This window comes from Mobula hypostoma, chromosome 1 (assembly GCF_963921235.1).
Source record: "Mobula hypostoma chromosome 1, sMobHyp1.1, whole genome shotgun sequence".
Taxonomy (NCBI): Eukaryota; Metazoa; Chordata; class Chondrichthyes; order Myliobatiformes; family Myliobatidae; genus Mobula; species Mobula hypostoma.
The window spans coordinates 99,664,518-99,691,978 of record NC_086097.1 but is presented as its reverse complement, the minus strand read 5'-3'; the positions used below and the strand labels follow the sequence as shown (position 1 = coordinate 99,691,978).

At 39.3% G+C, this 27,461-nt stretch overlaps 1 protein-coding gene across 1 annotated transcript; it reads left to right on the top strand.

Annotated features, from left to right (window-relative positions):
- The first annotated feature begins 703 nt into the window (after window positions 1-703).
- On the top strand, window positions 704-27,461 carry oip5 (opa interacting protein 5). Its single transcript, XM_063032012.1, has 6 exons — window positions 704-810; window positions 10,621-10,753; window positions 12,799-12,865; window positions 24,215-24,337; window positions 26,615-26,696; window positions 26,906-27,461. Exons 1-6 carry the CDS (start codon window positions 760-762, stop codon window positions 27,050-27,052), a joined length of 603 nt encoding a protein of 200 aa, XP_062888082.1. The 5' UTR covers window positions 704-759; the 3' UTR covers window positions 27,053-27,461.

Genomic DNA, 27,461 nt, shown 5'->3' with positions numbered 1-27,461 from the left:
AGGTGACTACACAGAGTTACATAAAACATTAGATAGCACCCTTTACGTTGACTTTGTTAGCTTCATTGCAGTAGACTGTGGCAAATAGAACTTGGATTTTAAACAAGCGGCTTCATGAAACAGTGCTATTTAGATATTGATAAATGAAATACAAGGCCATTATTTTCTCCTTGAAAATCAAAGAAAAAGCTGCAAATGCTGGTAATCTGCAACAAAGACAGAAAATACTCAAAATAAATTTAAGTAAATTTGAGTAAATAATACTCAAAATTAAGTGATGTTTTAAATAGAAGAGATTCTGTCTGATAACGCCTGGAAAGGAAAATCTTGTTTTTTCAAGGAGAGTCTGGATAGGCATCGACGTTTCGAGTGGACACTCTCAGGAATGGGAAGGAAGGCAGGCTGCTGGAAGAGATCGCTGATTTAGAAGCAATGACAAGAGAGGTTTAGAACATGGATGCGTAAGGATGGTGGTAGAATCACCTATCACATTGTAAAGTGAGCACTGACACCGTACACCTTTTGTCAGCTTGTCTGCTAGAGCAACCTGATGTCTTCTTTTAGCCCTCCTGCTTTCTTTCCTAAGAGTTACCTCACATTTCTTGTACTTCATAAGCACCTTGTTCGTTCCTACCTGCCTGACAAAGCAAGCGCACTCACAGCTCTGCGCCACCAGTGCCCACTTTGGCCGGCAGGGGGCGCTGCGGACGGCGCGCATGCGCGGAGGTTGGGGTCACGTGGGCCGCACTGTTATTTTGAATGAGTGGCGCCGGGAGCGCGCTAATGGCTGTCGGCGGTGAGGCGAGCGCGGTAAGGAGTGATATCCTGAGGGGAATGGGGGTAGTCCTTCTGCTTGTGTCGGCGGGGCGGCGGGGGTAGGCGCTCGGCCTGCTCTGCTCTGCTCTGCTCTCTGGAAGGGGTTGGACCTGTCCGGCGCAGCTCAGCGGTCACTGATGCTCGCGTTGCGGTTGTTCAGGACGCTGTTCAGCCGGCGATGTCATTAAACTGGAAAAGATTCATGTCGCCGTGACTGGAGGGCTTGAGGAATTTGAAAGTGAGAGGTCTTTCAGTTAGTCCTGACCAAAGGTCTCCGCCCCGAAACGTCGACTGTACCTCTAACTAGAGATGCTGCCTGGCCTGCTGCGTTCACCAGCATTTTGTGTTTATATCTCTTATTATTTTCATTATACCATCAAACCACATCATACTCCCGATGCAGGGTTTCTGCTTAAAACACCCTTTTGCCTCTTCATGTGTTGTTTGACCTGCTGAGTTCCTCCAGTAGTTTGTTTTATGGCTCAGATTACAGCATGTGTAGTCTGTGTCTCCGATACATACTGTTATATCATCAATCCCTCTCTAAACAACATACTCATGAGGTCTTTGAGAGGCTGTTGCTCAGGATCCAGCCCCTCAGTGCCCGGTGTGCCCCTCTGTAGTGACTACAGAGGTTACCATCAATACAGTCCTGTACCCTGAGGGATGTGCCTGTCAGACAACATTCCCTTAGGTTGGCAGCTCTCAGATATGCCAAGGTATTTTTGTTCTCTCCTCAATGATGTGCCAATGTTCATTGGAAGATTAAGCCCAATCTGTGTTTTGCAGTCGAGGTCTGGTGATAAGGGAATAATTGTTCTGAGGGGTGGTTTGCCAGAATGGGATGAGGGAACCTAACCTTGAGTTATATTTGGGTTGTTCTCTTTGGAGTGAAAGAAGATTACCTTATATGCTGTATGTACAGTAGAATGTGCTGTATGTGTCAAGTCATGTCACATCAGCGAGGATTGTGCTGGCAGTGCTCAAGTGCTCCAAACTCCTGGTGCCATCGTGGTCTGCCTGCAACTCACTAACCCTCTGCATCTTTGGAACATGGGAGGGAACCCGAGCGCCCGAAGGAAGCTCACATAGTCACAGGGAAAATAACAAGCTGCTTACAAATAGCAGCGGGAATGGAATCCCTTCAGCGATCGCTGGTGCTGTAAAGTGATGTGCTAACAGCTCCACTATCATGCTCCCTGTTTGAAGAACATAGAATGGTACAGCACAATACAGGCCCTTTAGCTTGCAATGTTGTGCTGACCTACTAACTTACTCCAAGATCACTTTAATACTTCCCTCCTACATATTCATCCACTTTCCATTCATCTAAGAGTCCTTTAAACATCCATAATGTATCTACCTCTACCACCAGCTCAGGCAGTGCATTCCTTGATCTTAACACTATTTATATTAAAAAAAAACTACCTCTGACTTTTCTCTCCATACATCTGTACATCCCCATACTATTCTTCAATCATCTTAAAATTATATTCTCTCGTATTAACCATTGGTACCTTGGGAAAAAAGGCACTGGTTGTCCACTCTATCAATGCATCTTGTACACCTTTGTCAAGTCACCTCTCATCTTCTTTTGGTCTGAAGAGAAAAACCCAAGCTCACTCAATATTTTCTCTGAAGATGTGTTTTCTAATCCAGGCACCACCTGGTGAATCTCCCTGCACCCTATCTAAAGCTTCCACATTCATCCTTAAATGAGGCGACCAGAACTGCGTACAATACTGTAAGCACGGTCTAACGAAAGTTTTGTAGAGCTGCAACATTAACTCATGGCTCTTGAACTCAATCTCATGAGTAATGAAGGCTGACACACCTTCTTAACCACCCTATCAAGTTGAGCGACCTCTTGAGGGATCCATGGATGTGGACTTCAAGATCCCTCTTTTCCTCCACACTGTTAAGATTCCTGTCATTAACCTTGTCCTCTGCCTTCAAGTTAGACCTTCCAAAATGTATCACTTTACACTTTCCTGGATTGAACTCCATTTGCCACTTCTCAGCTCAGCTCTGCATCCTGTCTGTCCCGTTGTAACCTACACCAACCTTCTACGCTGTCCACACCACCACCAATGTTCATGTCATCTGCAAACTACGAGCTCACTCTTCACTTCCTCATCTAAGTCATTTATAAAAATCACAAAGAGCAGGGGGTCCCTGTGGAACACCAGTAGTTACAAATCTTCTGGCAGAATATGCTCCATCTATTCCACCCTCTTCTAGAGGTTGAAATGAAATTTTATAGCAATTGACAAGGTAATGATATGTTTTGAAAAGTAGGTGGGGGAAAAATTGCAATTCATGTTGTTCATGGAGTTGTAGCAACTTGTACCACAAGAACAGACCCTTTAGCCCACCAAGCCTGTACTGGTCACCAATTTCCCATTTATATAACCGTATATCCCATTAAAAAAAAATTCTACCTGCATTACCCTTTTAATTTTTCCCCAGATTCTATTCCTTACCAGCATATTAGGGGTAATTTACAGTGGCCAATTAAACTACCAGCCTTTCTATAGGGGCAGAATTGAGAGCATCCTGACTGGCTGCATCACTGCTAGGAATGGGAACCAAAGGACCATTGGGGGTCCCAAGTCACCCCAACCACAAACTGTTCCAGCTGCTACCATCCGGGATACGATACCGCAGTATAAAAGCCAGGACCAGCAGGACAGTTTCTTCCACCAGGCCATCAGACTGATTAATTCATGCTGACACAACTGTATTTCTGTGTTATATTGATTATAAATTACTATAATACACATTTAGATGGAGATGTAACATAAAGATTTTTACTCATGTATATGAAGGATGTAAGTAATAGACTCAATTCAATTCAATTTACTTCTGTGAGGGGTGGGCGGAAACCTATATTGTCACAGGGACAAAAAGCGAACTCCACACCAACGCCATCTGATGTTAAGATTGAACTTGGGTCACTGGGGCTTAAAGGCAGTGGTTGTATCGGTTGTATCAGCTGTGCCAAATCGATGGTACAAAAACTAGGAGACATTTGTTCAAGGTGGCTTTGGGCATCGTTTCTGGGTGAGATGAAGGAAAATGTTTCTCCGTGAGCAATAATGATATTGCTGTCTATGAGGCTGTGTCGATGGAAATGGTCAATGATTGAGAGAAATAACCATGCAGTGAGATGGGGCTGTCTGGGTTGCTCTACAGAGGACCATCATGGAATTGACAGGCTGAATGGATCCTCCGTAATGACACTGACTTGCTCTGATGGATTGAAATAGCTGAGATCATTTCCACTGAATGCTGCAGTTATTTTAAGATAATCAGAAAAAGTCAACTTGTGACATGCTTACAGGTTCAACAAAAAGCTGTTGTTTGTTCTGTTTTAAACTCTATCATGTTCTTGAACTCTGTGGATGCCATTTAAAAGCTGGTTTGCATGGAGCCTCAGCTGCAGGCATTTAGATGACAATTCAGTTATTTTTTTGTTTATTGGAAATATTCTGCTGTTGGCAAGTGCATCTTCATGCATATTTCAATAAAAACCTGGCATTCCTCTGGAAAGCTGTTGAAGGTGGTTCAACAGCTGTAGAATAGGTAGGGGCACAATTGAGAGCATCCTGACTGGCTGCATCACTGCCTGGTATGGGAACTGTACCCCCCTTGCAGAGAGTGGTGCGGACAGCCCAGCGCATCTGTAGTTGTGAACTTCCCACTAATCAGGACATTTACAAGGACAGGTGTGTAAAAAGGGCCCGGAGGATCATTGGGGACCCGAGTCACCCAACCACAAACTGTTCCAGCTGTTACCACCTGGGAAACAGTACCACAGCATAAAAGCCAGGACCAGCAGGCTGCGGGACAACTTATTCCACCAGGCCATCAGACTGATTAATTCACGCTGACACAATTGTATTTCTACGTTACGTTGACTGTCCTGTTGTACATACTGTTGATTACAAATTACTATAAATTGTGCATTTAGACAGAGACGTAATGTAAAGATTTTTACTCATGTACTGTATATGAAGGGTGTAAGAAATAAAGTCAATTCAATTCATAAATTACTAAGGCTTTTTAGAACCACAGCAATAGATGGAGTTAAGATGCATAACACTAATAGTCTCGTAAATAGGAGAAAGAGTATTCAAGGATTGAATGTATTCACTAAATAGGGAGCATCGATTGCACTAGCAGTTGTCCTGCATGGTTGTTCCACTGGAAAAACTATTTGGTTGATCTATTTTGATATATTTTGATTCCTGTGGCAAATACTGTTTGGACTAAATGTAGTCATATTTCTGTTTTCCATTTTAGTGAAGGCTATATTTCACAGGATCATATTTGTTTGATTAAGTATCACCCTTCAAGCTGTATAAAGGCAAATTTTAGTTTTAGACTACAATATAGTGACGTGATGAAAAAGCTGGAATATTTTCCGTTTGTTTTATGTGCATGATCTACAAGGAAATTTATTAGGGATGCAATAATCTCTTGTAGAGTAACTTGTGAATTTAAAAAAGATCTAGATATTATAATTACAGGTAACTTCTGTGTTATGGCCATTTGGATTATGAAAAATTTACCCTAACATAATTCACAAATCACTACCCAAAATTTTGAGATGGAGAATAAATATCCCCTGGATTTTGTGTGGGGGGGAAAAATGAAATGAACACAACTTTAAAAAAAAAATCACTTCTTGATATATGATGATGCTATTTCATGTTATAGAAAGACAGGGAGAATTGCAAATGCTGGAAATCTAGAGTGGCACAATATCCGGAGGGACTTGGCAAGTCAGGTTGCATCTATGCAGGGAAATGAACAGTAGATGTTTTCAGCTGAGACCCTCCATCGGGACTAGAAAGAAAGAGGGCAGAGGTCAGAATAAGAGGGAGAGGTTGGTGGGGAACATGATCAACAAGTGATTGGGGACAGGTAGGTAGGTCTCCTCCCCTATGACTCGATCTTGTTTAGCATCTGCCTCTTCCACCTATCAACTTTTACATTCTCATTATTTTCCAATTCCACCCCCACCCCCCTCCCATCTACCTATCTCCTCCACCACTCACCTGGATTCACTTCTCACCCACAAACTCGAGCTTCTCCCCCTTCCACACCCTTTGTATTTTACTTCTGTCCTCTTTCCAGTTCTGATAAAGGGTTTCAGCTAGAAGCGTCGACTCTTCATTTCCCTGCAATGATGTGGCCTGACCTGCTGAGTTCTTTCAGCTTTTCATGTGTTGCTTCATGTTACAGAAAATTGTGATTTGACCAGTTTTCATGGAAAGCAAGTCTCCTTGCTCTCATGTAGTACAGGTGTTGCCTCTATCGAGACCAGTGGTCCCCTAACCTTTTTTGGGTTACTGCCCTCTTGGCTTCTGGACCACATCTCTCCTTCCCCCCTCCTCCTTTCTGGTCATTACTAAAATACTATAAACTATTTGCATTTATGATGCATAGTGAAAGAAAACAGGAACTGCAGATTCAAAGCAGTGACAAATAATTGCAAACATTATTCAAATCTATTTAAAGTTATAAATAGTTATTTCTTTAATTACAGTAAAATATTTTCATCAACAGTTTAGAGGGTACATTAGTACGCCAACTATTCACTGCTTCAGTGCTTTTTCACCTTTCAATGAGATGGATGGGCTTCATACAGTGGTATCAGGTTCTCAACATCAGGCTGAATGTCACTCAGGAGGAATCTCAGATCCCCACGTTCAGCAATTTGCAGTCTTTTTTTTCGATGCTTTGAAAGAAGTTGGACAATTGTCCTGAAACCGTGCTCCACCAGATATGATATTGGAAAGGCAATAAAGAACATCTTGACCTTTTTCCACAGTGCAGGATAGTGTTTAGAGATTTATTTTTGCAGCCAAAAGTCTTAATTTTTTTTTGAACCTTGGCTTCAGCTCAAAGTCTTTCTGTAGTGAGATCAGTTCTTCCTCCATCTTCCCTGTTAATTCCGCAGTAGAAGTTTTCAGGAATGGATATACTACCCAATCTGGAATTTGAAGATCATCATCTGGTACTCTTTCCTTCTCTTCCAAAGCAGAGAGGCTTGGAAATTGGAAAGGGTCCTGACGGCGAATGTTGCACTTAAATGGGATTAATTTGGACAAAAGTGTGGAGGCAGCTGATTCGACTTTGATAAGATTCACATCATTTCCGTGCAATTGAAGATTGATTTCATTAAACTAGGTGAACAATTCTGCCTAATATTCTTGAGTTGATTTTTGAAAGAATCATTTGAGTCTTCAAAGAATTTTATCACAGTTTCAAAAAGCACCTCAGATAGTTTCTTTTTGAGAGCCATCTGACTTTGTGCAACAGCAAGCATTCAAACTGTTCATCATTCTCAATACAAAGCTCTCAAAATAGTCGACAATTGAGAGCATGGGACTTAATTTTATTTACCACAAAATTTACCAACTTGTGCAACTGATCACTTAGGGTTTTTGTAACAAGAGGTTGTCTGTGAATAACACAGTGAATGGTAAGTATGTCAGGTATAGCTTTTTTCAAGAAAGTGGTAACTCCATGGTGGCGTCCTGTCATTGGTGCACAAGCAGGAATTTTGGTGAGTGGAATGTCCTTCTCTTTGGAAAAATTGCTGAGCAACCTAAAATATTGACTTCCCCTTTGTATCTGTGTCTAATCATCTTGCAAATAACAACTCTTGAATCATGCTTTCATCTTTTATGAAGTGAACATAACCAAGAAGCAAAGATTCATTGCCTGGCAAAGTTGACTCTTGCAACTGCAGAGCAAATTCTATCATCCTAAGTATGTTGCACAGTGCTTCTTTCACATGCTCAGACATTTTGGACAGTTTCAAACAATTGTCGCTGAACGGAATCCTTTTAATTATTTGCTCTGGTGATTTGTGCAAAACCGTACTCAGAACCTCTTACTGCTGGCAGATTTTGCAATTAATTATTGTATGAAGCACGCAAACCATCACTGTTTGGTTGTGAGGTGCTGGCAAACGTGTTTTGAAGTGTTTTCGGTTCTGTGAGTTTTCACAGTGTAACTGAAAATAAGCCAAGGTCTTGTTTGCTTTATCAGAGAGTATTCCCTTCAAATGTTCAAGGAGTCTGGATGGTTTCATTTCCTTATTTGAAAAATCCTTTCTCACACAACAGACACATTGGCTGCTGTTGGTTGCTTGGTGCTGGTATAAATTCATATTTCAGATATTCCACACTATAATGTCTACACTACTTTTTCTTTTGGTCTGCGTCTGCCATTTTTGCTATGATTAATGACGCAGTCAATTGACTATTACTTAAGTTCAACCTCAAGTGCTGTGATCAATAAAAGAGAAAGTTATGATGTCATCAGCACTCAGGCCAAAACCAGATTCTCTGATGAAAGTACGTAAAAGTGGGGCAGCGATATCTTGATTGGGCCGTGAGCCAGAGAAATGTGGTCAAAACCATTTGAAAGAACAAATTCTGAACTTTACCCATTGAGCACCATCCCTTAATTCACATGAATTGCGTCACTGTGTGATTTGAGTATGGGAATCATACTAGCTAACACTGTACTACCATAGCTAGTGCCAAAAGTGCGGAGGCTGCATCCAGAACTAACATGATTTCTTCAGTCCAGAAGCAAAAATGCCACATTGCTTTGCAACGACTATAACGTGCTTTGAGCTAAGTCTAAGAGAATAGTGGGTTTTCAAAAGATGAGGAGATTACATAGTTATTGTAATCAATTAAGAGGCACTGAGAATCAAATGCTTGTAATAAGGAATTCATTTCTTGAATTAAGCCTGTAATCCTTCAGTAGCCCCCCCTTGCTACTAAGTGTTTACCCACTGGCAAAGTTCTCTCTAATTTGTAATGACCGGAGTGCCGAAAAATTTTGTGCTGTGCAGGTTTTTACCTAGTGACGACAACATGTGCACACCGAATAATTATAAAAAATAATATAAATAAGCCAGTTCTAAAACCTGGAGATGAATCATCACAAAACTTCACATTGTCAGCACCGTCTGCATCAGAAACCAGAAAAGCAAATGTGATCATGAATGATCATGAAATATACTTAACATTCCAATGAGGTAGAGGGTGACAACCTTTTGTGTGCAATTTAAATTCCTTTGTCCACGAGTAGCAAAAGATGTGTGTGCTCATGTACCTTAGAGGGAACATTGCCCACTACCCTCTTTATCTTTATTGTCCTTGTAGAAACCCCCACTGCCCCCAGGGGGCGATATTGCCCACTTTGGGAACTACTGATGATCCCAAATTCCATTATAGGGCAAGAGAGTGGCAAATAAAATACAACGTTGGGGAATGCATGGTCATGTACTTTGGTAGTAGAAATAAATGTGCAGACTATGTTCTAAACTGGGAGAAGATGCAAAGGGACTTGGGAGTCCTTGTACAAAACACCCTAGGGATTAATTTGCAGATAGAGTCGGTGGTTGGTGAGGGAGGCATATGCATTGTAACCATTTGAACAGTTTTGGACTCCTCATGTAAGAAAAGATGTGCTTCTAATGTTGAAAGGCCTAGACAAAGTCAATGTGAAAAGGATGTTTCCCATGGAAAGGGAGTCCAAGACAAGAGGGCATAACCTCAGGATAGAGGGGTGTCCACTTAAAACAGAAATGCAGAGAAATTTCTTTAGCCAGAGGGTGGTGAAGTTGTGGAATTTATTACCACAAGCAGCTGTGGAGGACAGGTCACTGGGTATATTTAAGGCAGAGCTTGATAGGTTCTTGATTGGACATGGCTTCAAAGGTTACGGGGAGTGGGGCTGAGGAGGGGGAAAAAGGGATCAGCCTTGATTAAATGGCAGAGTAGACTCGATGGGCCAAATGGCCTAATTCTGCTTCTATGACTTATGGCCGTCTTATTAGGAATAGAAAGAGGTGTTGATGAATTTGTAACCATTTTTATGGAAGCTTACTGGATATAGTATGCCCTTGAAACTTCCTGTGTATCATGTTACAATGTGTAATATACAAATCAATTTTAATTTACTTAAAGAATCAAAAATTTAAAGAATAAGTGGCAGTTACTTTCTTACATCTTCACTAAGCAATAAGCAGCTGTTTTTTTAATATTATGAAGACACGCAGTCCTCTTATTGTCATTTAGTAATGCATGCATTAAGAAATGATACAATATTTCTTCCGGTGTGATATCACGAAACACAGGACAGACCAAGACTGAAAAAAAACTAACAAAACCACATAATTATAACATATAGTTACAACAGTGCAACAATACCATAACTTGATGAAGAACAGTCCATGGCACAGTAAAAAGTTCAAAGTCTCTCAAATGTCCCACATCTCACGCAGACGGGAGAAGGAAGAAAAACTCTCCCTGCCATGCCCGACCACAGTCTGACTCTGAGTCATCAGAAAATTTCGAGCCTCCGATCAGCTCTCCAACACCGAGTACCGAGCACCATCTCTATCTGAACGATTCGACCTCAATTTCGGTTGCCAACAGCAGGCAAAGCTGGGGATTTTGAGGCCTTCCCTCTGGAAGATTCTCGATCGCACAGTAACAACAGCAGTGAACCTGTGTTTCAGAAATTTCTCCAGATGTTCCTCTGTGCTTTCACGTCCATTCTCCATCAAATCAGAATTGTCCACGGCCCCTATTTAACGGATACGATATCATTTTCACCGGAGGGCTGCGCACACGCGGCGCGCTGCCATCTTTCCCTCCCGCAATAAGTATATTATGTTCAATATACTTAATAAAATTGCTTAATTTGTACATCCCAGTTAAAATGCCTGTTGACCATTATGTGTATCTTTTTGTGAATCTTTTCCAGATGGATAAAGAGATGGGATTCCTGAAGGTGAAAGACTGTGTGATATTCCAATGCAAGAAGTGCCACACTGTGTTAGGAGATTCTTTGCAGTGCTGTGGTTCGAACGCAACACTCAACATGCTGATGTGTTTAAGTAAGATTTGGGTGATGTATGGTGATGGTGATTTTAAGCTTTGTTGTAATCTTGCCTTGGATGTTGAATGGCTGTTGAGCCTGAGAGATTCTGGCTATCAAATATTGATGCTTCACTTCAATTTCCATGTATTTCTGCGATTTGATGATACTTAAATTGGGTAGTAACCAACTTCTTTCTGGGAGAATTAAGGATCTGGGGTAGTGCACGAGCACAGGTGCAGAAATCCTTTGAGAAGTATATTTTTTCTACTTTGATGTCTATTTGCTTCTTCATGGTCCTTCCCTTTTTATACTTTCTGTCCATAGATCTCTTTATCGTCACTGAATGTTTGTGGGTCTGGGGAGTTTTGGGTTGTTGCATGAGGAGAGATTAAGTAGATATGGACAATACTCCTTAGTTTTAGATAAATGAGAAGTAATTTCATTGAAACATGGGAAGTTTTTACAGGGTTAGATGTGTTAGATGAGGAATGATACGTCCCCTAGTTAGGAGTCCGGAACTAAAGGTCAATGTCTCAAAATAAAAGGCTGGCTATTCCAGTCTGATTTATAAATAAATCTCCATCTAAGTAGTACTGATTCTTTGCAATTCAGTTATTGATCATATTCAATAGATTACTAGACTTTTAGATATTGAGGAAATCAAGATGGAGAGGGCTTAGTGCAAGAAAATGGTGTTGAGTTTAAAAAAAAACAACTTGATGAATGGCTGTACAAGTACAGGGAGCAGAATGAGCCAATTTTTAATTTCTTGTGTTTTATGAATTGTACTGCTATGAAGCCGACTGGAAGTTAGCCAAATGGAACAACTGGTCCTTGAGTAATCTGCTAATGCAAATACCTATGTAAACCTGAAGTGATCTGGTATGTCTTTCATATCTCTTCAACTTCCTTTGTTCTCAAAAAATAAACCCAGCGTACCTACTTTGGTATATAGCAACTATCATTGAATGTTTGGAGATGAGCAGTATTTATTATAGAACCTACATTATATTCCCTGCCTTTGTAGTCTGTCTTCATTTTGAATCCTATGTCTCTTATGTGCTGCTGCTTTCAAGGTTTTGTGGCTATCCAGGTTCCTCTGTTTTGCCATGTAGTTTGGAGCTATGTATTGGTTCTCTTATTTATTTTGCATTAAATTATCTCTCTGCTTTTCTCTGCATTTTCATCTGCAAGATCATTTTATAATGCTTGTGAGCTCGATATCAACCTTCAAATTTGGAAATGCTCCCCTTCACACACGTTTCTGTCATTAACATATTCCTTTAAGAAAACACAGTGGTGTCTGGTTATTTCCCAGGAGAACATCACTGTCTTAAGAACTTCAACACATAAACACCATGTAACACTACCTTTAAGCTGGTTTCCTGTTTTATTTCTTGTTACTAGCTCTTTAATTCCATGGATCTTAGCCTTGCTAGCCCTGCTTTTGTATGCAACCTTTTAATGCCTTATAAAAATCTAAATTAGCAGCATTTCATTCTCCATCCATTTTTGTTACAGCATCAAAAGGCTTAGTCAGGCAAATCAAATGGGAGTTTCTTTTAACTAACCCATGTTGACCCTTCTTTGATTAATTCAAACTTCCCAAATTATTTAAAAAATTTACTTGCCTGTTCTAAAGAATTACCACAACTGAGTAAATTGGCCTATAATTGGTGCCATGACTTCCTTTTGTTGAAGATTTGCTATTTCCCAATCTTAGACATCTTTCTGTGTCTAGAGAGAATTGGAGTATTACAAAATGCCATCTGTAATGTCCAATACCACTTCCCTCACAACCAGCTTTACCTCAACCTTTCTAGATAAAATTTTACTTTAAGCATAACCAGCCTTTCTACAAACATTTGTAGTAAATCCTCCATATGTTGGTTTCTAATCCATTGTCTCTAGCTTAAGCTTTGGCTGGACTCTTGGTCTTTGTTTACCCCAAGTAATAACATTCTGCTTCTTTACAGGGGATTATTTCTTAAATACTATGGTATTTTTTTAATTAAGAGGTATTAAAATAATCAAAGATGACTTCTGCTGTCTTGCTTTCAGGGGTGACAGAGAATGTGCACCTGGATCCTACTATATTAGTAGGGTATGAAGGGCCTCTGGCAGAATGGTAAGGCTATTACATATTAACTTTCAGAATGCCTTCAATCATAGAAACATAGAAAACCTACAGCACAATACAGGCCCTTCGGCCCACAAAGCTGTGCCAAACATATCCTTACCTTTGAACTACCTAGGCTTACCCATAGCCCTCTATTTTTCTAAGCTCCATGTATCCATCCAGGAGTCTCATAAAAGACGCTATTGTATCCGCCTCCACTGCCGCCGCTGGCAGCCCATTCCAAGCACTCACCACTCTGTGTAAAAAAAAAGAAACACTTACCCCTGACATCTAAGGAAAAAAAAGTGGTGGAAGTAGATCTAGGTTGTCCTGATGGTTACTGCTGGACTTCAAAACCTAAATGAAAATTATGCCAAGGTTTAACAGTTGATTTTTGTTTTGAAGCACTCAAAATAAAATCATTGAAAGTCATGGAACAGAAAAAGGCCATCCTGTCCATGCTGGTTGAATAGGACTTCAGGTTAATCTCATCTCCCAGCTGTTCATCTAAGACCCAGCAGTTTCTGGCTCTAATTTCTCGCACAGGATGTTCTTAACTGCTCCGGCTATGGCTGATCTCTTTAATCCTTTTTTAAAACTAATGTTTCACAAAAATTCAAACATTGTTAAGTATGCAATTCTCCTGTCATAAGTTGCATTCTTTTGTTACCATGCACTGAACAGTCACCTAGTTGTGGACCTATATTTCTTTGTTATACTTTAAATATAAAGTGTGGTGCATAATTTTTGACCTTGTTGTCCATGGCCCAAAATTACATCAAGAAGAAACATAACATTTTCAAACATTTTGTTATGACGCTGATTGGGATGTATTCCAGGAGAAGATTAAAACCCAACCCCAGCCTAAGTGTGCTTGGGCTGATAACCAGCCATAGGGGTAACCTTTCAATCCAAAAATATCAGTAATAGTGAACAAGTTGGCTGGCACAACTCAATCTGATGCAATACTGACCATTTCAGAATCTCAACCGATATAGTTAATATCCTGGTGGGTTCTTGTCAGGTTGTTATGCTGTAATATGACTTGTCCCTATGAAATCGTATTCTTTGGTTTCTTGAGTACCATGCATGGTGTTGACCTAGGTTAGGTTAGCGATAATAATTATAACAGATCTTTGTTGTGTAAGTTGTTATTGCTTGACTTTTCACTTTAATCTTTGGACTTTGGAAGCAGTCATTGTATTATGGCTTCAGACTCTGCGAACAGGAGCTGTATTGAAATTTGCAAATGATGCTTTTTGGCTTACTTGTTTAATTCTGTTTGTTAGCCTTGAGTAGTACATGCAAATTCAACCCAGGCAAACACAAGTTGTTGAAGATTAGAAGGAAAATTGAAGGAAATACAGTTTAACAAATCAATGCAATAATAAAAGATTATTTGCAATTATATAGAAGGGAAACTTGAAGATTATAAGTCTATTTAGTCAATTATCAGTTGTGGGGAGGACACTAATGTCTATTTTTAGACAGTTATTTGAACTAGAAAGAACAGAAGCATTAGCAAATTTGTAATGGACAAGTCATGTTTGACATTTGTAACTTTTTATTGAGGTAGTAGAGTGTACTATGAAATGTAAACCATAAAGAAATCATGTTGCATACCACTACTTTGATTACATATGGTACTGTATCCCCCAGTAATATACTGTAGGTGATATCCTCAGGCTTTCACAGTATGTGCAAAAAAATGAGAAAGCTGCCATGGTAATTGGACTGAGGTGTAAGGAAATAAATGAGAAAATCAAACTTCCATTCATTAAAAGATAAATGATTGAATAACAAGCCTAAAGTAAACTTGTGTATGATAGAAGGGTTAGTACAGAATGATGCTTGTCAAATTATCTGAAATGTAGGGAAAGGAGATGTGATTAATAAAAAATATACCAACCAAATATGTGAAATTTCATCTGCCATTGTATGACCAATCCCCAGAATTAATCTCCAGAAATACAATATTTCTAAGTTCATCACTGTATTCAATTTCCTTAAGGTAATGAAGTAAAGAATGGATGAAATTGGATTTGGGCACCTATACTTCATGCCAATCCTGCTTACATCTGGGGATTGGCTGAATGAGACAGAATTGCCTCGAGTTTAGAAGAATGACCTCATTGAAGCAGGAGATCTTAAGGAGGCATGACAGATATTGAGATGTTTGCACTCAAACAGAGGGACCTAATTGGTCATTTAAAATTGAAGTGCATAGGAATTTATTATCTGAGTGGTGGATATCTGAAGGTGTTGGAGGAAGGGTTATTAATAGTACTTATAGAGAAGATGAATCGATCTTTCAAAAATTAGAAATTCAAGGTCATGGAGAACTGGCACAGAAGAGGAATTGAGACGTAGGACAGATCAGACATGGGCATACTAAACGATTGGACAGCCCTGAGGGGCCAGACAAGCTGCTGCTGCTCCCACTTTCTTATGTTCTTGTGTTTATATATGTTGCTCCCTTACTTCAATTTAAAACAGATGGAAGATAAATTCCACCTTGGGTCTTGGAGTTAGATTTATTTTTTTAAAGTTGATTTGTGACTTTAGAGCAGGTCAGAGACTGAGTATGCTGTGGTAGATGGCAGGCCTCTTGACTCCGTAAAGCTTTTCCATGAGCTTCGGAACAAGTACATTGAGATTATAATGGTATGGATAAGATCAGCCAATAACACACGTTCAGTACAAAGTAGTCATCTGATCATTTTCCCCATTTGCCAGTTTATTCCTTCTACCAGAGGTTCATGATAACTATGATATGTAGCCTTTTTGAAAATACATTGCTACAATCTGTTCAGGGCTATACACTTGGCTCTATTTTAGGTTCCTCTCTTCCTTTTGATTTGAAATGCCTTAAGCAGTTAGCTAACCCGATAGTTAAATATACCTTACGTATTTGGTTCCAATTTAGAAAATTTTTCGATCTTAACCAATTTGGGCTAGCGATTCCTATTTTAGGTAACATATTTTTGCCTCCCTCTTTTACGGATCGTGCTTTTCAAATTTGGAAGACTAAGGGTATTTCACGGTTTTTGGATTTATTTTTAGATGGTTCCCTTATGTCTTTTGAACAATTATCTAATAAATATAATTTATCAAGAATACATTTTTTTAGACATCTGCAAGTTAGAAATTTCCTAAGTACTATACTTTTTTCTTTTCCAATGCTTCCTCCTACATACATTTTAGATACTATAGTTCACCTTAATCCATGTCAGAAAGGTGCATCGGCTATGATTTATAATATTATTATGAAACTTAGGAAAGCTCCATTTGATGAGATTAGGGTAGATTGGGAACAGGAACTGGGGTCTATCATTTCCGTGGATGACTGGGGGCAGATTTTACAATTAGTCAATACTTCCTCTATTTGTGCTAAACATTCCCTAATTCAATTTAAAGTTGTTCATAGAGCACATATGTCCAAAGATAAATTAGCTCGCTTTTATTCTCATATTAATCCTTTTTGTGATAGATGTCCGGGGCAGATAGCCTCTTTAACTCATATGTTTTGGTCTTGTCCTACTCTGGAAACTTTTTGGAGAGACATTTTTAATATTATCTCAAAGGTATTGAATATAGATATCTCTCCTCACCCTATTACTGCTATCTTTGGACTACCTAAAATTTCCAGTAATCTTTCTCCTTCAGCCCGTAGAATGATTGCATTTCTTACTTTAATGGCGAAAAGATGTATCTTACAACATTGGAAAGAGCTTAACGCTCCAACCACCTTTTTTTGGTTTTCTCAGACGATACTATGCTTGAATTTGGAGAAAATTAGAAGCAATCTTTATGATTCCTCACTTAAATTTGAACAGACCTGGAGATCTTTTATTCAATATTTTCATTTAATGTAATTTTTTTTCCTTCTCTTTTTTGCTCCATATTTATGTACCCTTCTTGTTTTTTTTTACTGTTTTTAATGGAGGTTGGGTTTGAGGACGTGATTTTAAGTTCTTTAACTCTATTTGGTTCCAAGTTAGCCCATTGCTTTGCTTTGCTTTTAGTTTAGTTGCACGGTGGGTTTTTTTGGGTTTTTTTTTCCTTTTCTCTATTGATATATATATATATATATATATATATATATATAAAAATTAGTATACTATTATGTTACCTTAGTATGTTATGTTTAAATTACATTGTTTGTATCACTTTTTTTTCTGTATTAATATTTCCCGTAATTTTATTATATTCTAACAGTGTATTAGTGCCTATATGGCTTACCCTTTTGTATACTTATTCAATAAAAAGATTTAAAAAGAAAGAAAATACATTGCAGTAACTCACAAAGCTTTTTACAACAGCACCTCTCAGCTGCAGTCTCTACTACCTACTACCTAAAAAGGCAAAGACAGTAGATTTTTGAGAATGAAGATACCTGCAAGATCACCCATTTCTTAAAGGTGGAATTCTCTACCCAGTATGACAGTGAATTCTTCTGCACAATTGAAGGTAGCTCACAAGTTTAGGATTGGGATATACTGTATATCCTGCCCTTGCCAGCAATGTTCAAATCGTATAATCTGAGGTTAACGTTGCCAATTCTGCTCAAGGATACTAATGACATTGGGAAGGAAAGCTTTCGTACAGTTAAGAAGTATATACACAATGGTGATACTGTGTTAATCAATGAATTTAAGACAAGTCTAGAGCAAATTTCTCCCTTTAAAGCAATGTGAATTGGGCCAATTAGCAGCTCTTTCAGGTGCAATTAATCAAAAATATTAATTTCACATTTATTTGTAAAGCAGGGAGAGGAAATTTGAAATGCTGGAAGAAATTACTTCATAACTCCTTGTCAGTTCAATTTTTAAGAAGCTTAATTTGCAGTTAATAAACATAATTTTATTTATATAGCATCTTTAGTATATTAAAATACAGGCTTAATATGCTTTACATGGATTATAAAGATAAATCAATGCAGTCATAAAAATGCAAGCCAAAATTAAAAATCACAAGTAAGAACAAACATTATATAGAATAAAATGTAATCAAGTAGACCAAATTATATAAATATTATCAACAGGCATTATGTAATCCTATAAGTAGGCCAAATTAAAAAAAAATAGGGTTTATGTTTTTTAATGTGTTCCATAGTACGACCCTGTTGTTCATCAGTTGGTAGGTAGAGTGTTCCAGATTTTTGATGCATAAGAGTAAGAGGCTGCATCACCAGTTCTTATATGCTGGCTGTAGGAACACTAAGCAAAGATGTAATAATAACAGGGTTGTTGTGGTGGGAGATTTTAATTTCCCAAATATTGATTGGCATCTCCCTAGAGTGAGGGGTTTAAATGGGGTGGAGTTTGTTAGGTGTGTTCAGGAAGATTTCTTGACACAATATGTAGATAAACCTACAAGAGGAGAGGCTGTACTTGATTTGGTTTTGGGAAATGAACCCCGTCAGGTGTCAGGTCTCTCAGTGGGAGAGCATTTTGGAGATGCTGATCACAATTCTATCTCCTTCACCATAGCACTGGAGAGGGATAGCAACAGATAAGTTAGGGAAACGTTTAATTGGAGCAAGGGGAAATATGAGGCTATCAGGCAGGAACTTGGAAGCATAAATTGGAAACAGATGTTCTCAGGGAAATGTACAGAAAAAATGTGGCAAATGTTCAGGGGATATTTGCGTGGGGTTCTGCATAGGTACTTTCCAATGAGACAGGGATAGGATGGTAGGGTACAGGAACCGTGGTGTACAAAGGCTGTTGAAAATCTAGTCAAGAAGAAAAGAAGAGCTTACAAAAGGTTTAAAAAACTAGGTAATGATAGAGATCTAGAAGATTATAAGGCTAGCAGGAAGGAGCTTAAGAATGAAATTAGGAGAGCCAGAAGGGGCCATGAGAAGGCTTTGGCGGACAGGATTAAGGAAAACCCCAAGGCATTCTACAAGTATGTGAAGAGCAAGGGGATAAGACGTGAAAGAATAGGACCTATCAAGTGTGACAGTGGAAAAGTCTGTATGGAACAGGAGGAGATAGCAGAAGTACTTAATGAATACCTTGCTTCAGTATTCACTACAGAAAAGGATCTTGGCGATTGTAGGGATGACTTGCAGTGGACTGAAAAGCTTGAGCATGTAGATATTAAGGAAGAGGATGTGCTACAGCTTTTGGAAAGCATCAAGTTGGATAAGTCACCAGGACTGGATGGGATTTACCCCAGGCTACCGTGGGAAGCAAGGGAGGAGATTGCTGAGCCTATGGTGATGATCTTTGCATCATCATTGAGGACAGGAGATGTTCCAGAGGATGGAGGGTTGCGGATGTTGTTCCCTTATTCAAGAAAGGGAGTAGAGATAGCCCAGGAAATTATAGGCCAGTGAGTCTTACTTCATAGTTGGTAAATTGATGGAGAACATCCTGAGAGGCAGGATATATGAACTTTTGGAGAGGCATAATATGATTAGGAATAGTCAGCATGGCTTTGTCAAAGGCAGGTCATGCCTTACGAGCTTGATTGAATTTTTTGAGGATGTGACTAAACACATTGATGAAGGTAGAGCCGTAGATGTAGTGTATATGGATTTTAGCAAGGCATTTGATAAGGTGCCCCATGAAAGGCTTATTGAGAAAGTAAGGAGGCATGGGATCCGAGGGGACATTGCTTTGTGGATCCGGAACTGGCTTGCCCACAGAAGGCAAAGATGGGTCATATTCTGCATGGAGGTCGGTGACCAGTGGTGTCCCTCAGGGATCTGTTCTGGAACTCCTACTCTTTGTGATTTTTATAAATGACCTGGATGAGGAAGTGGAGGGATGGGTTAGTAAATTTGCTGATGACACAAATATTAGGGGTGTTGTGGATAGTGTGGAGGGCTGTCAGAGGTTACAGTGAGACATTGATAGGATGCAAAACTGAGCTGAGAAGTGGCAGATGGGGTTCAACCCAGATAAGTGTGAGGTGGTTCATTTTGGTAGGTCAAATATGATGGCAGAATACAGCATTAATGGTAAGACTCCTGGCAGTGTGGAGGATCAGAGGGAATTTGGGGTCTGAGTCCATAGGGCACTCAAAACTCTACACAGGCTGACTCTGTAGTTAAGAAGGCATTATGGTGCATTCACCTTCATCAACCGTGGGACTGGGTTTAAGAGCCGAGGGGTAATGTTGCAGCTTATATAGGACCCTGGTCAGACCCCACTTGGAGTATTGTGCTCAATTCTGGTTGCCTCAGTACAGGAAGGATGTGGAAACCCATAGAAAGGGTGCAGAGGAGATTTACAAGGATGTTGCCTGGATTGGGGAGCATGCCTTATGAGAATAGGTTGAGTGAACTCGGCCTTTTCTCCTTGGAGTGACGGGGAACGAGAGGTGACCTGATAGAGGTGTACAAGATAATGAGAGGCATTGATCATGTGGATAGTCAGAGGCTGTTTCCCAGGGCTGAAATGGCTAGCATGAGAGGCCATAGTTTTAAGGTGCTTAGAAGTAGGTACAGAGGAGATGTCAGGGGTACGTTTTTTACGCAGGTGAGTGCGTGGAATGGGCTGCTGGTGACGGTGGTGGACGCGGAAACGATAGGGTCTTTTAAGAGACTCCTGGATAGGTACTTGGAGCTTTGAAAAATAGAGGACCATGAGTAAGCCTAGGTCATTCTAAGCTAAGGACATGTTCGGCACAGCTTTGTGGGCTGAAGGGTCTGTATTGTGCTGTAGGTTTTCTATGTTTTTATGTCTGTATCTACTTCCAAGCACCTTAAAAATATGCCCTCTCGTGCTAGCCATTTCAGCCCTGGGGAAAAGCCTGTGACTATCCACATGATCAATGCCTCTCATTTTCTTGCACACCTCTATCAGGTCACCACTCATCCTCCATCACTCCAAGGAGAAAAGGCCGAGGTCACTCAACCTAGTCTCATAAGGCATGCTCCCCAATCCAGGCAACATCCTTGTAAATCTCCTCTACACCCTTTCTATGGTTTCCACATCCTTCCTGTAGTGAGGCAATCAGAATTGAGCACAGTACTCGAAGTGCATGGGTTGAGTCGGTAAAAGTTAAAGTATAGTATCAGGGATGTATGGAAGGGTTGATCCAATATTTAGGATGCACTAAATTATTGTTAGTCAAAAAGAAACAGTAGTAGTTGATTGCTCATTAATCAACAAAACTCCATCAAAAATTACAATAACAATCAAGTAACATTATGTAAGGTTTGAACCCTACTGGATGTTGTAGTGGAGAAGGAATAGACTGCACTGAATAAAGACTTAACGGTAAGTGAATTAAAGGGACTAAAGAAACAGTGCATTGATTTAATGGTGGTTATGAATGTGATACAGAAATTGGTAATGAAAGGTAACACAACACTGGAGATCATAGAAAGTGTTTAAAGCAGATACAAAAGCTGCAGTAAAATGTGAATGGTTTGCTTTTAATCATGTGAAGTGTTGGCACATGTGAGTTTACTTGAAAGTGTGTGTGTAAGAGAGAGAGGAGAGCAGACTGTTCCGTGTTTGCTCAATTTTGTGTTTTGAAATGCGTTATTATGTCAGAGTTCCGATGCAGCAGTTTTCCCTCTCCTGGTTCTTTGTAAAATATGTGAAAGCTCTCGAGAAGTACAAGCTTGGATTTGGGTTCTGCATTGTCTGTATTCTATTTTGGTTTGTGTTTCCTTATTTGTTTTTCATGTATTTGATTTTAGGGAGACCCATATTCCACACTAGCCAGTTGAAATCCAGGTGAAGAAAACTGGATAAATATGCAGATCTGTATTCCAGATGTGAGATGCCCACATTTCTAAGGGATATGGGCATTTGGAGAAATTGCTCATTGGTAGTCAGTTAAGTTGGGAACTTGAAATTAAAATTTTGGAAAGACTGGAATACAAGTGATTCCTCAAATTTTGCTCTTGTTAGTTTCCTAGTGACGAAGTCCACCTGTTTTCTTATTTCCTTATTGGAAATATAAGAGTTTGAATTTTGTATCAATGGGAGGCAACATCATTTTATATATATTTCAGGATTCAGGAGAAAAAGCAGAGATTTCCGTACATGCAGTGGGATTAATTTCCAAGGGCTAGAGTTTAAAAAGGGAGAAAGTTACGTCAAATATCACAAACCTTGGTTAGAAAGCACTTGATTGTGGTGCTTAGAGAGATTCCAGAACTATGAGGTTAAACTTGAAAAGTTGAGGGGTAACCAGCTAAAGCTCTTAAGATGGTAGAAGGACTTTGCAAGATTGATATCGAGAAAATCTTACTTCCGGGGCATTCAAAACTAGAAATCATTGATAACGGATGGTCCCAAGTTAATCTAATTGGAATTGAAGTAAATTCCTTACTTAAGAGTTAATAGAATACGGAATTTACTTTGACGTGGAGTAATTGAGGCATTCATGCAGATGCGGTTATAGAAAGGCCAGATCTATGTAAGGAGAAAGAAATGGAAGAATGTGCAGGGAAGGACAAAATCCAGAAGAGCAGTGGAGATAAAGGACTTGATAGAACAGACAGGTGATTCTATATCTGAGAGAGAGGCTGTCATATAGTGTGTCGCTTCCTTGGTGCGAGTGTCAAGGATGTCTCTGAGAAGGCATGGATGTTCTGAAAGGGTTGGATGAGTAACCATTGTCTATATTGATATTAATAACATACTAAGAAGAGAGGCAAAGTTGTACAAAGGGAACTTAGAAAATTGGGTAGAAAGGTTGAAAAGTGGGACTTCTGAGTTGTAATTTCCTGTGTTACATTCTGGTGTATAGAAATTGGAAAATGGGATAGTTAAAGAGCTGGTACTGGAAAGGGGGCAGCTGTTAAATATAAAAGAAGAACATGTTGCATCTAAATTAGAGGGGGAATAATATCTTTGCAGGAAGTTTTGCTGGGGAGAGGGGTATTTGGATGCCTATTTTCTTTTTGTGTTTCATGCGGGGGAGGGTGGTTAGGGGATTGATGAGTGTGTTGCTGTCCTCTTTTTTTCTTGGTTTCTTGGCTATCTGGAGAAGAAGAATCTTAGCGTTGTATACTTTGATAATAAATGAACCTTTGAATCCTTTAATTTCTGGTTGCTACACTATATAAAGGATATGGTTGTATAAAGAAAGTGCAGAAGAGATTCACCAAGATGTTGCCTGGAGTGGAGGTCTGTAGTTTTAAGGAGTAATTGAATAAGTTGTGTTTATTTCATTGGACAAGGGTCTGGGGGGTGATTTCATAAAGGTTTATAAAATTATGAGCTGTCTTGAAAAAATAAATAATCAGAATAATTTTTCTGAGGAAAGGGAAATCTAGAACTAGAGAGCATGGATTTAATTTGAGTGGCAAAATTTAAAGGAGATCTGAGGGGTAAGTTTATCCACACACAGGATGGTGAATATCTGGAATGAGTATCCAAGGAAAGTGGCTAAGCAGATAGAAATGTGTTTGGACAGATACTTGGAAAAAAACAACATAGAGGGATAGTGGCCTAATGTGGGCAGATGGGATGTACAAGTATTGGAGTTGGAATAGTGGTCCTATTTCTGTACTATGATAGTAATGTGATGATAGAGTTAAATGAAATGGGATGAGAGTAGGCAGGTAACAAGTGGACATGGCATAGTCCATAGTCAATTACTTTATGACTCGGATTTTACACCGAATACTTTAAATTTTATATTTGAGCTTGGCTTGTTCCATTATTGTAGATGAAGTAAACTGGAATTTCACAAAACAAAGGTAAAATCTAAAGGAAAGATGAAGCAATGTGTGTATTCAATCCTGAACAGGGGTTCAGGCAGAGTGGGAAAATCAATTCAAAAGAATGAGTAAAAGCTATAAATCTAGGAGTTTGAATGAGACAGTGAATTAAGAGGTCCTCACTGGATTGGAAACAAACATTTTAAAAATATATTTTCCAAAGTCAAAGGTTCATTACCCTTTCATTTATCAGTAGAATTGGAGAACTAAAAAGTAAAAACAGATTTGAAAATCCCTCCTTATTGTTTCAAAAGGTGAAATTGTGCCTGAATAAATTTTTTTGAAGTTTTGATATTCCAAATAGATGCTAGAAAGATTCAATGTGAAAAATGTTGAAAGATTTTGAAGGAGTGTGAGTTGTTATAAGACTTCTAACCATTAAAGTAGCCTGGACCAATTTCTATATATGATTTAAAGGAAAAGGTGTTTAATGGGGGAAGAAATTGAATTTCTAATTGGTATTTGCTTCAGAATTATATTTGTTGCTGTAATAATATCAGCATAATTTTCTGATGTTAAAGTTTGAAATCGTATATAAATATTTTATGGGTTGTGGTTGGAGTGAACTGAAATGGGACTTAACTACTGCGTGTCTATTAATCAGCAATGTATTGTTAAAGGGTTTTCTTTGCATTCCTGTGTGTTTTTTTTGTTTGTAGTCTTTACAAGTCCCTGTACTGCAGTTTCTGTAGCGTCAACGTGGGTGTTGTACCTATCTCTACAACAGATCTGTACTCTCACCTGCGTGGACTGTACTGTTTGGACAAGGAAATGTTGCACTGGTGAGTAGAAAACAGCCTGATACCCATGCATACATTTGAACAGTACATGTTCCTCTTTTGTCTTTGATTTCTAGCAAAATTTCTAGTAAGTTCTGCATCACACAATCCCCACGTGTTATTTTGTCCTTTTTCTATCTCTAACTGCTGGCACGGAAAGCAATTACGTCACCTAATATTTAATTGGTTTGTTATTGTCACATGTGCCAAGATACAGTGAAAAATTTTGTTTTGTACACCATCCATATAGATCATTCCGACACAGCAGTAAGGTAGTATAAAGGGCAGGCAATAACAGAATGCAGAATAAAGCTGTCAGTTACAAAGAAAGTGCAGTGCAGGTAGACAATCAGGTGCAAGGGCCATGATCAGGTAGACTGAGGTCAAGAGTTCATCCTATTGTACTGTTAAATGTCTATGGTCCACGGCTATGGACTCACTTTCGGGGACACTGAAGTTCAAGTCCCATGTATTTTTGTTTTTACTACTTATTTTTTGCTATTTGCGTGACTTGAATGAGGTGCTTCAGCAGTGAACTGAATCTGCAGCTGTGACCTACAACTGTTGACACTGAGCTGGACTGATTCCACGGCTGTGGCTTGCAGCCATTGGGCTGCTGCACCAACTTCACTTGCATCGGCGGCTTTGTGGCTGTTGACTTACTTCAGGGGACTCTGTGGTTAATGCTATTTCTTTGCTTTTTATTGTTTGCATTTGTTCTTTTTTCACATATTGGGTGTTTGGTCTTGTGTGTGGTTTTTATTTAAACAGGTTCCTTGTGTTTCTTAGTGACTGTCTGCAAGAAGACGAGTATCAAGGTTGTATACTGTATACATTGATAAATGTACAATACTTTGATAAGTGAATTTACTGATGACACAAGGATTGGTGGAGTTGTGGCCTGTGAGGATAGCTCTTCAGAGGGACAGAGATCAGCTGAAAAGTTGAACAGAGCAGTGGCAAGTGGAATTTAATCCAGACAAATGTGAAGTAATGCATTTTCGATTGTCTAATACTGGTTGGATACGTACAGGAAATAGCAGGGACCTTCCAAGCACTGGAGTGCAAGTTTATAGCTCCCCGAAAGTGGTGACCCAGGTGCATAGGGTAATGAAGCTGTTTAGCTTGCTTGCCTTCATGGGTAGCAGTATTGAGTATAAATGGAACATTCTGTTGCTGCTGTATAAAAGGCAATGGTTAGGCCACACTTGAATGTTGACTGCAGTTGTGATCACCAAATGATCAGAAAGGATGTGGTTGTGTGGAGAGAGTGCAGAAGAAAATCATCAGGAATTGGGGGCTTACAAGGAAAGATTGTTTAGGTTGGAATTATTCTTATTGGAGTGCTGGAGGCTGAAGGGTGACCTTATAGACACTTATAAAGTTGAGGGGATTAAATAGGGTAGTTAGTTTCTTATCAAGGGTTGGAGAGTCTAAATTGCATCTAGTGATTTTCTTCAGCTCTCGATACCTCATATTTTGTCTTTCCTTATGCCCATGCAGTCCTTTTTCTACCACTTAAATTTTTGTTCCTAGTTACCTATCAGTTGAAATACTTATTGACGCGTGCAAGAAGTGTGGTGGGGGAACTGTTTACCATGTCAAGGAGCTTTCATTTGTGTACAGTACTTCTAAGCATTTGTCTTTGAATTTTCTCTTCCCATGTGATTGATTCTTCATTTTTAGTTGAATTTTTAATTCTTTGTTGGCAGTGGGGATGAAGATATGGTACCGCTTTTTTTTCTGTTAACATTGTACTGTTACAGCTGGTGTAAATCAGGCTTGTGCCTCAGCATTTTTTAAAAATGTTTGTTGACCAACTTTAAGGATTGAGAATTGATCTAGCTGGGATATTAGCATTACCTTTATCGTAGTTTGTGTGTTCCAACAATAAAATGAGACTTGAACACAATCTAATCTTTCAGTACAATAGTCAGGGAACTGCACTACCTGGAGCATCATTCTTTGGGTTAACATATTAAATTCAATGCAGAAATAAAAGCCTAACTGCATTCTTGGCCATTTGTAGAAACCTTATAGCAATTAAGTGGAAAGAGTTATAATGTTCCTTTCCCACCTATCATCATGACAGAGCATACAAACTGTAAATTATTTGCTCTTTGTAACTTTTCTTTGCTTGTTTTGACTACCCATCTAACAGTTCTAATGTTTCAAAAAGAATGATTGTTGGAGTGATTTTGCATATCTTGGAAGTGAATTAAAGTATGTTTATTCTTAGAAACAAGTCTGCAAATTCACTGTAACTGTGTTAACTTTCAGCTACATGTTGCAGAGCGATTCTTTCATGGAAGCCTCAGCCCTGAAACTTGGACCACAGAGCTTAACCCCATACATAGGAGAGGTAATGTTCATTTCAATAACTTCTGTCCTAAATCTGAAGGAAGAAAGGCTGGAGGGTGGAGCTAGGATTGCCTATGAATTGGATTACTATTTAGCCCTGAGTTGCTTTTTGGATATCTAAAGAGCTGTATGTTTTCACCTTGCCCACACCAGCCTGGTTTCTTTCTGTGAATTGCACTCCATTCTGACTCGTTTCTCTCTAACTTCTAGCTGAAAAGGCAGATTGTCGAGACACACTATCGTCTGATGGCTGCAATGAAGATGCTGGATGAGTTGGTTGGGGAGGAGGGTGGGCTCGGGTCTAGCACCTTTGTCTTGAAACACGAGGATAAACCAGAGATGAACTGTTGGGTTTAGGGTTCTGTTCCAGTTTGGACTGTGGGAGGTAGTGGCACTGTTAATTAAGTCACTCTTGACTGGAGCTCTCGATGGTATTGGAAAGGAAATTTCACCTTCTCGAAGGAATTCTGGCCTTGTGAATCAAAACCCAACCAGTGAAGAAAGCAGTACTACCTTTTAATTGCATGTGAGCACCTCCCCCCACCCTCCATGATGCCACCCACATTTGTTGCATTTGGATTAGACTGTGCCCGAAATGTTGCCCAAACAGAATTCTAATAACTCAGATTATGTTCTGATTGCAAAGGTTTTTGCTTTGTTTAACACTGTTCAAATTAGCGAGCAAACTGCTTAAAAAATTGGTCTAGTTTAAATTACAATATATGACAGTAAACAAGCTGTGCAATAAATGATTTGAACAATTCTA

Excerpts from the sequence above, each read along its gene's own strand:
- oip5 (XM_063032012.1), top strand. The coding sequence starts at position 760 with ATGAGTGGCGCCGGGAGCGCGCTAATGGCTGTCGGCGGTGAGGCGAGC. Across the intron at positions 12,866-24,214 it reads GAAGGGCCTCTGGCAGAATG|TCTTTACAAGTCCCTGTACT; the intron begins GTAAGGCTATTA and ends TTTTGTTTGTAG. Across the intron at positions 26,697-26,905 it reads TAACCCCATACATAGGAGAG|CTGAAAAGGCAGATTGTCGA; the intron begins GTAATGTTCATT and ends TCTAACTTCTAG.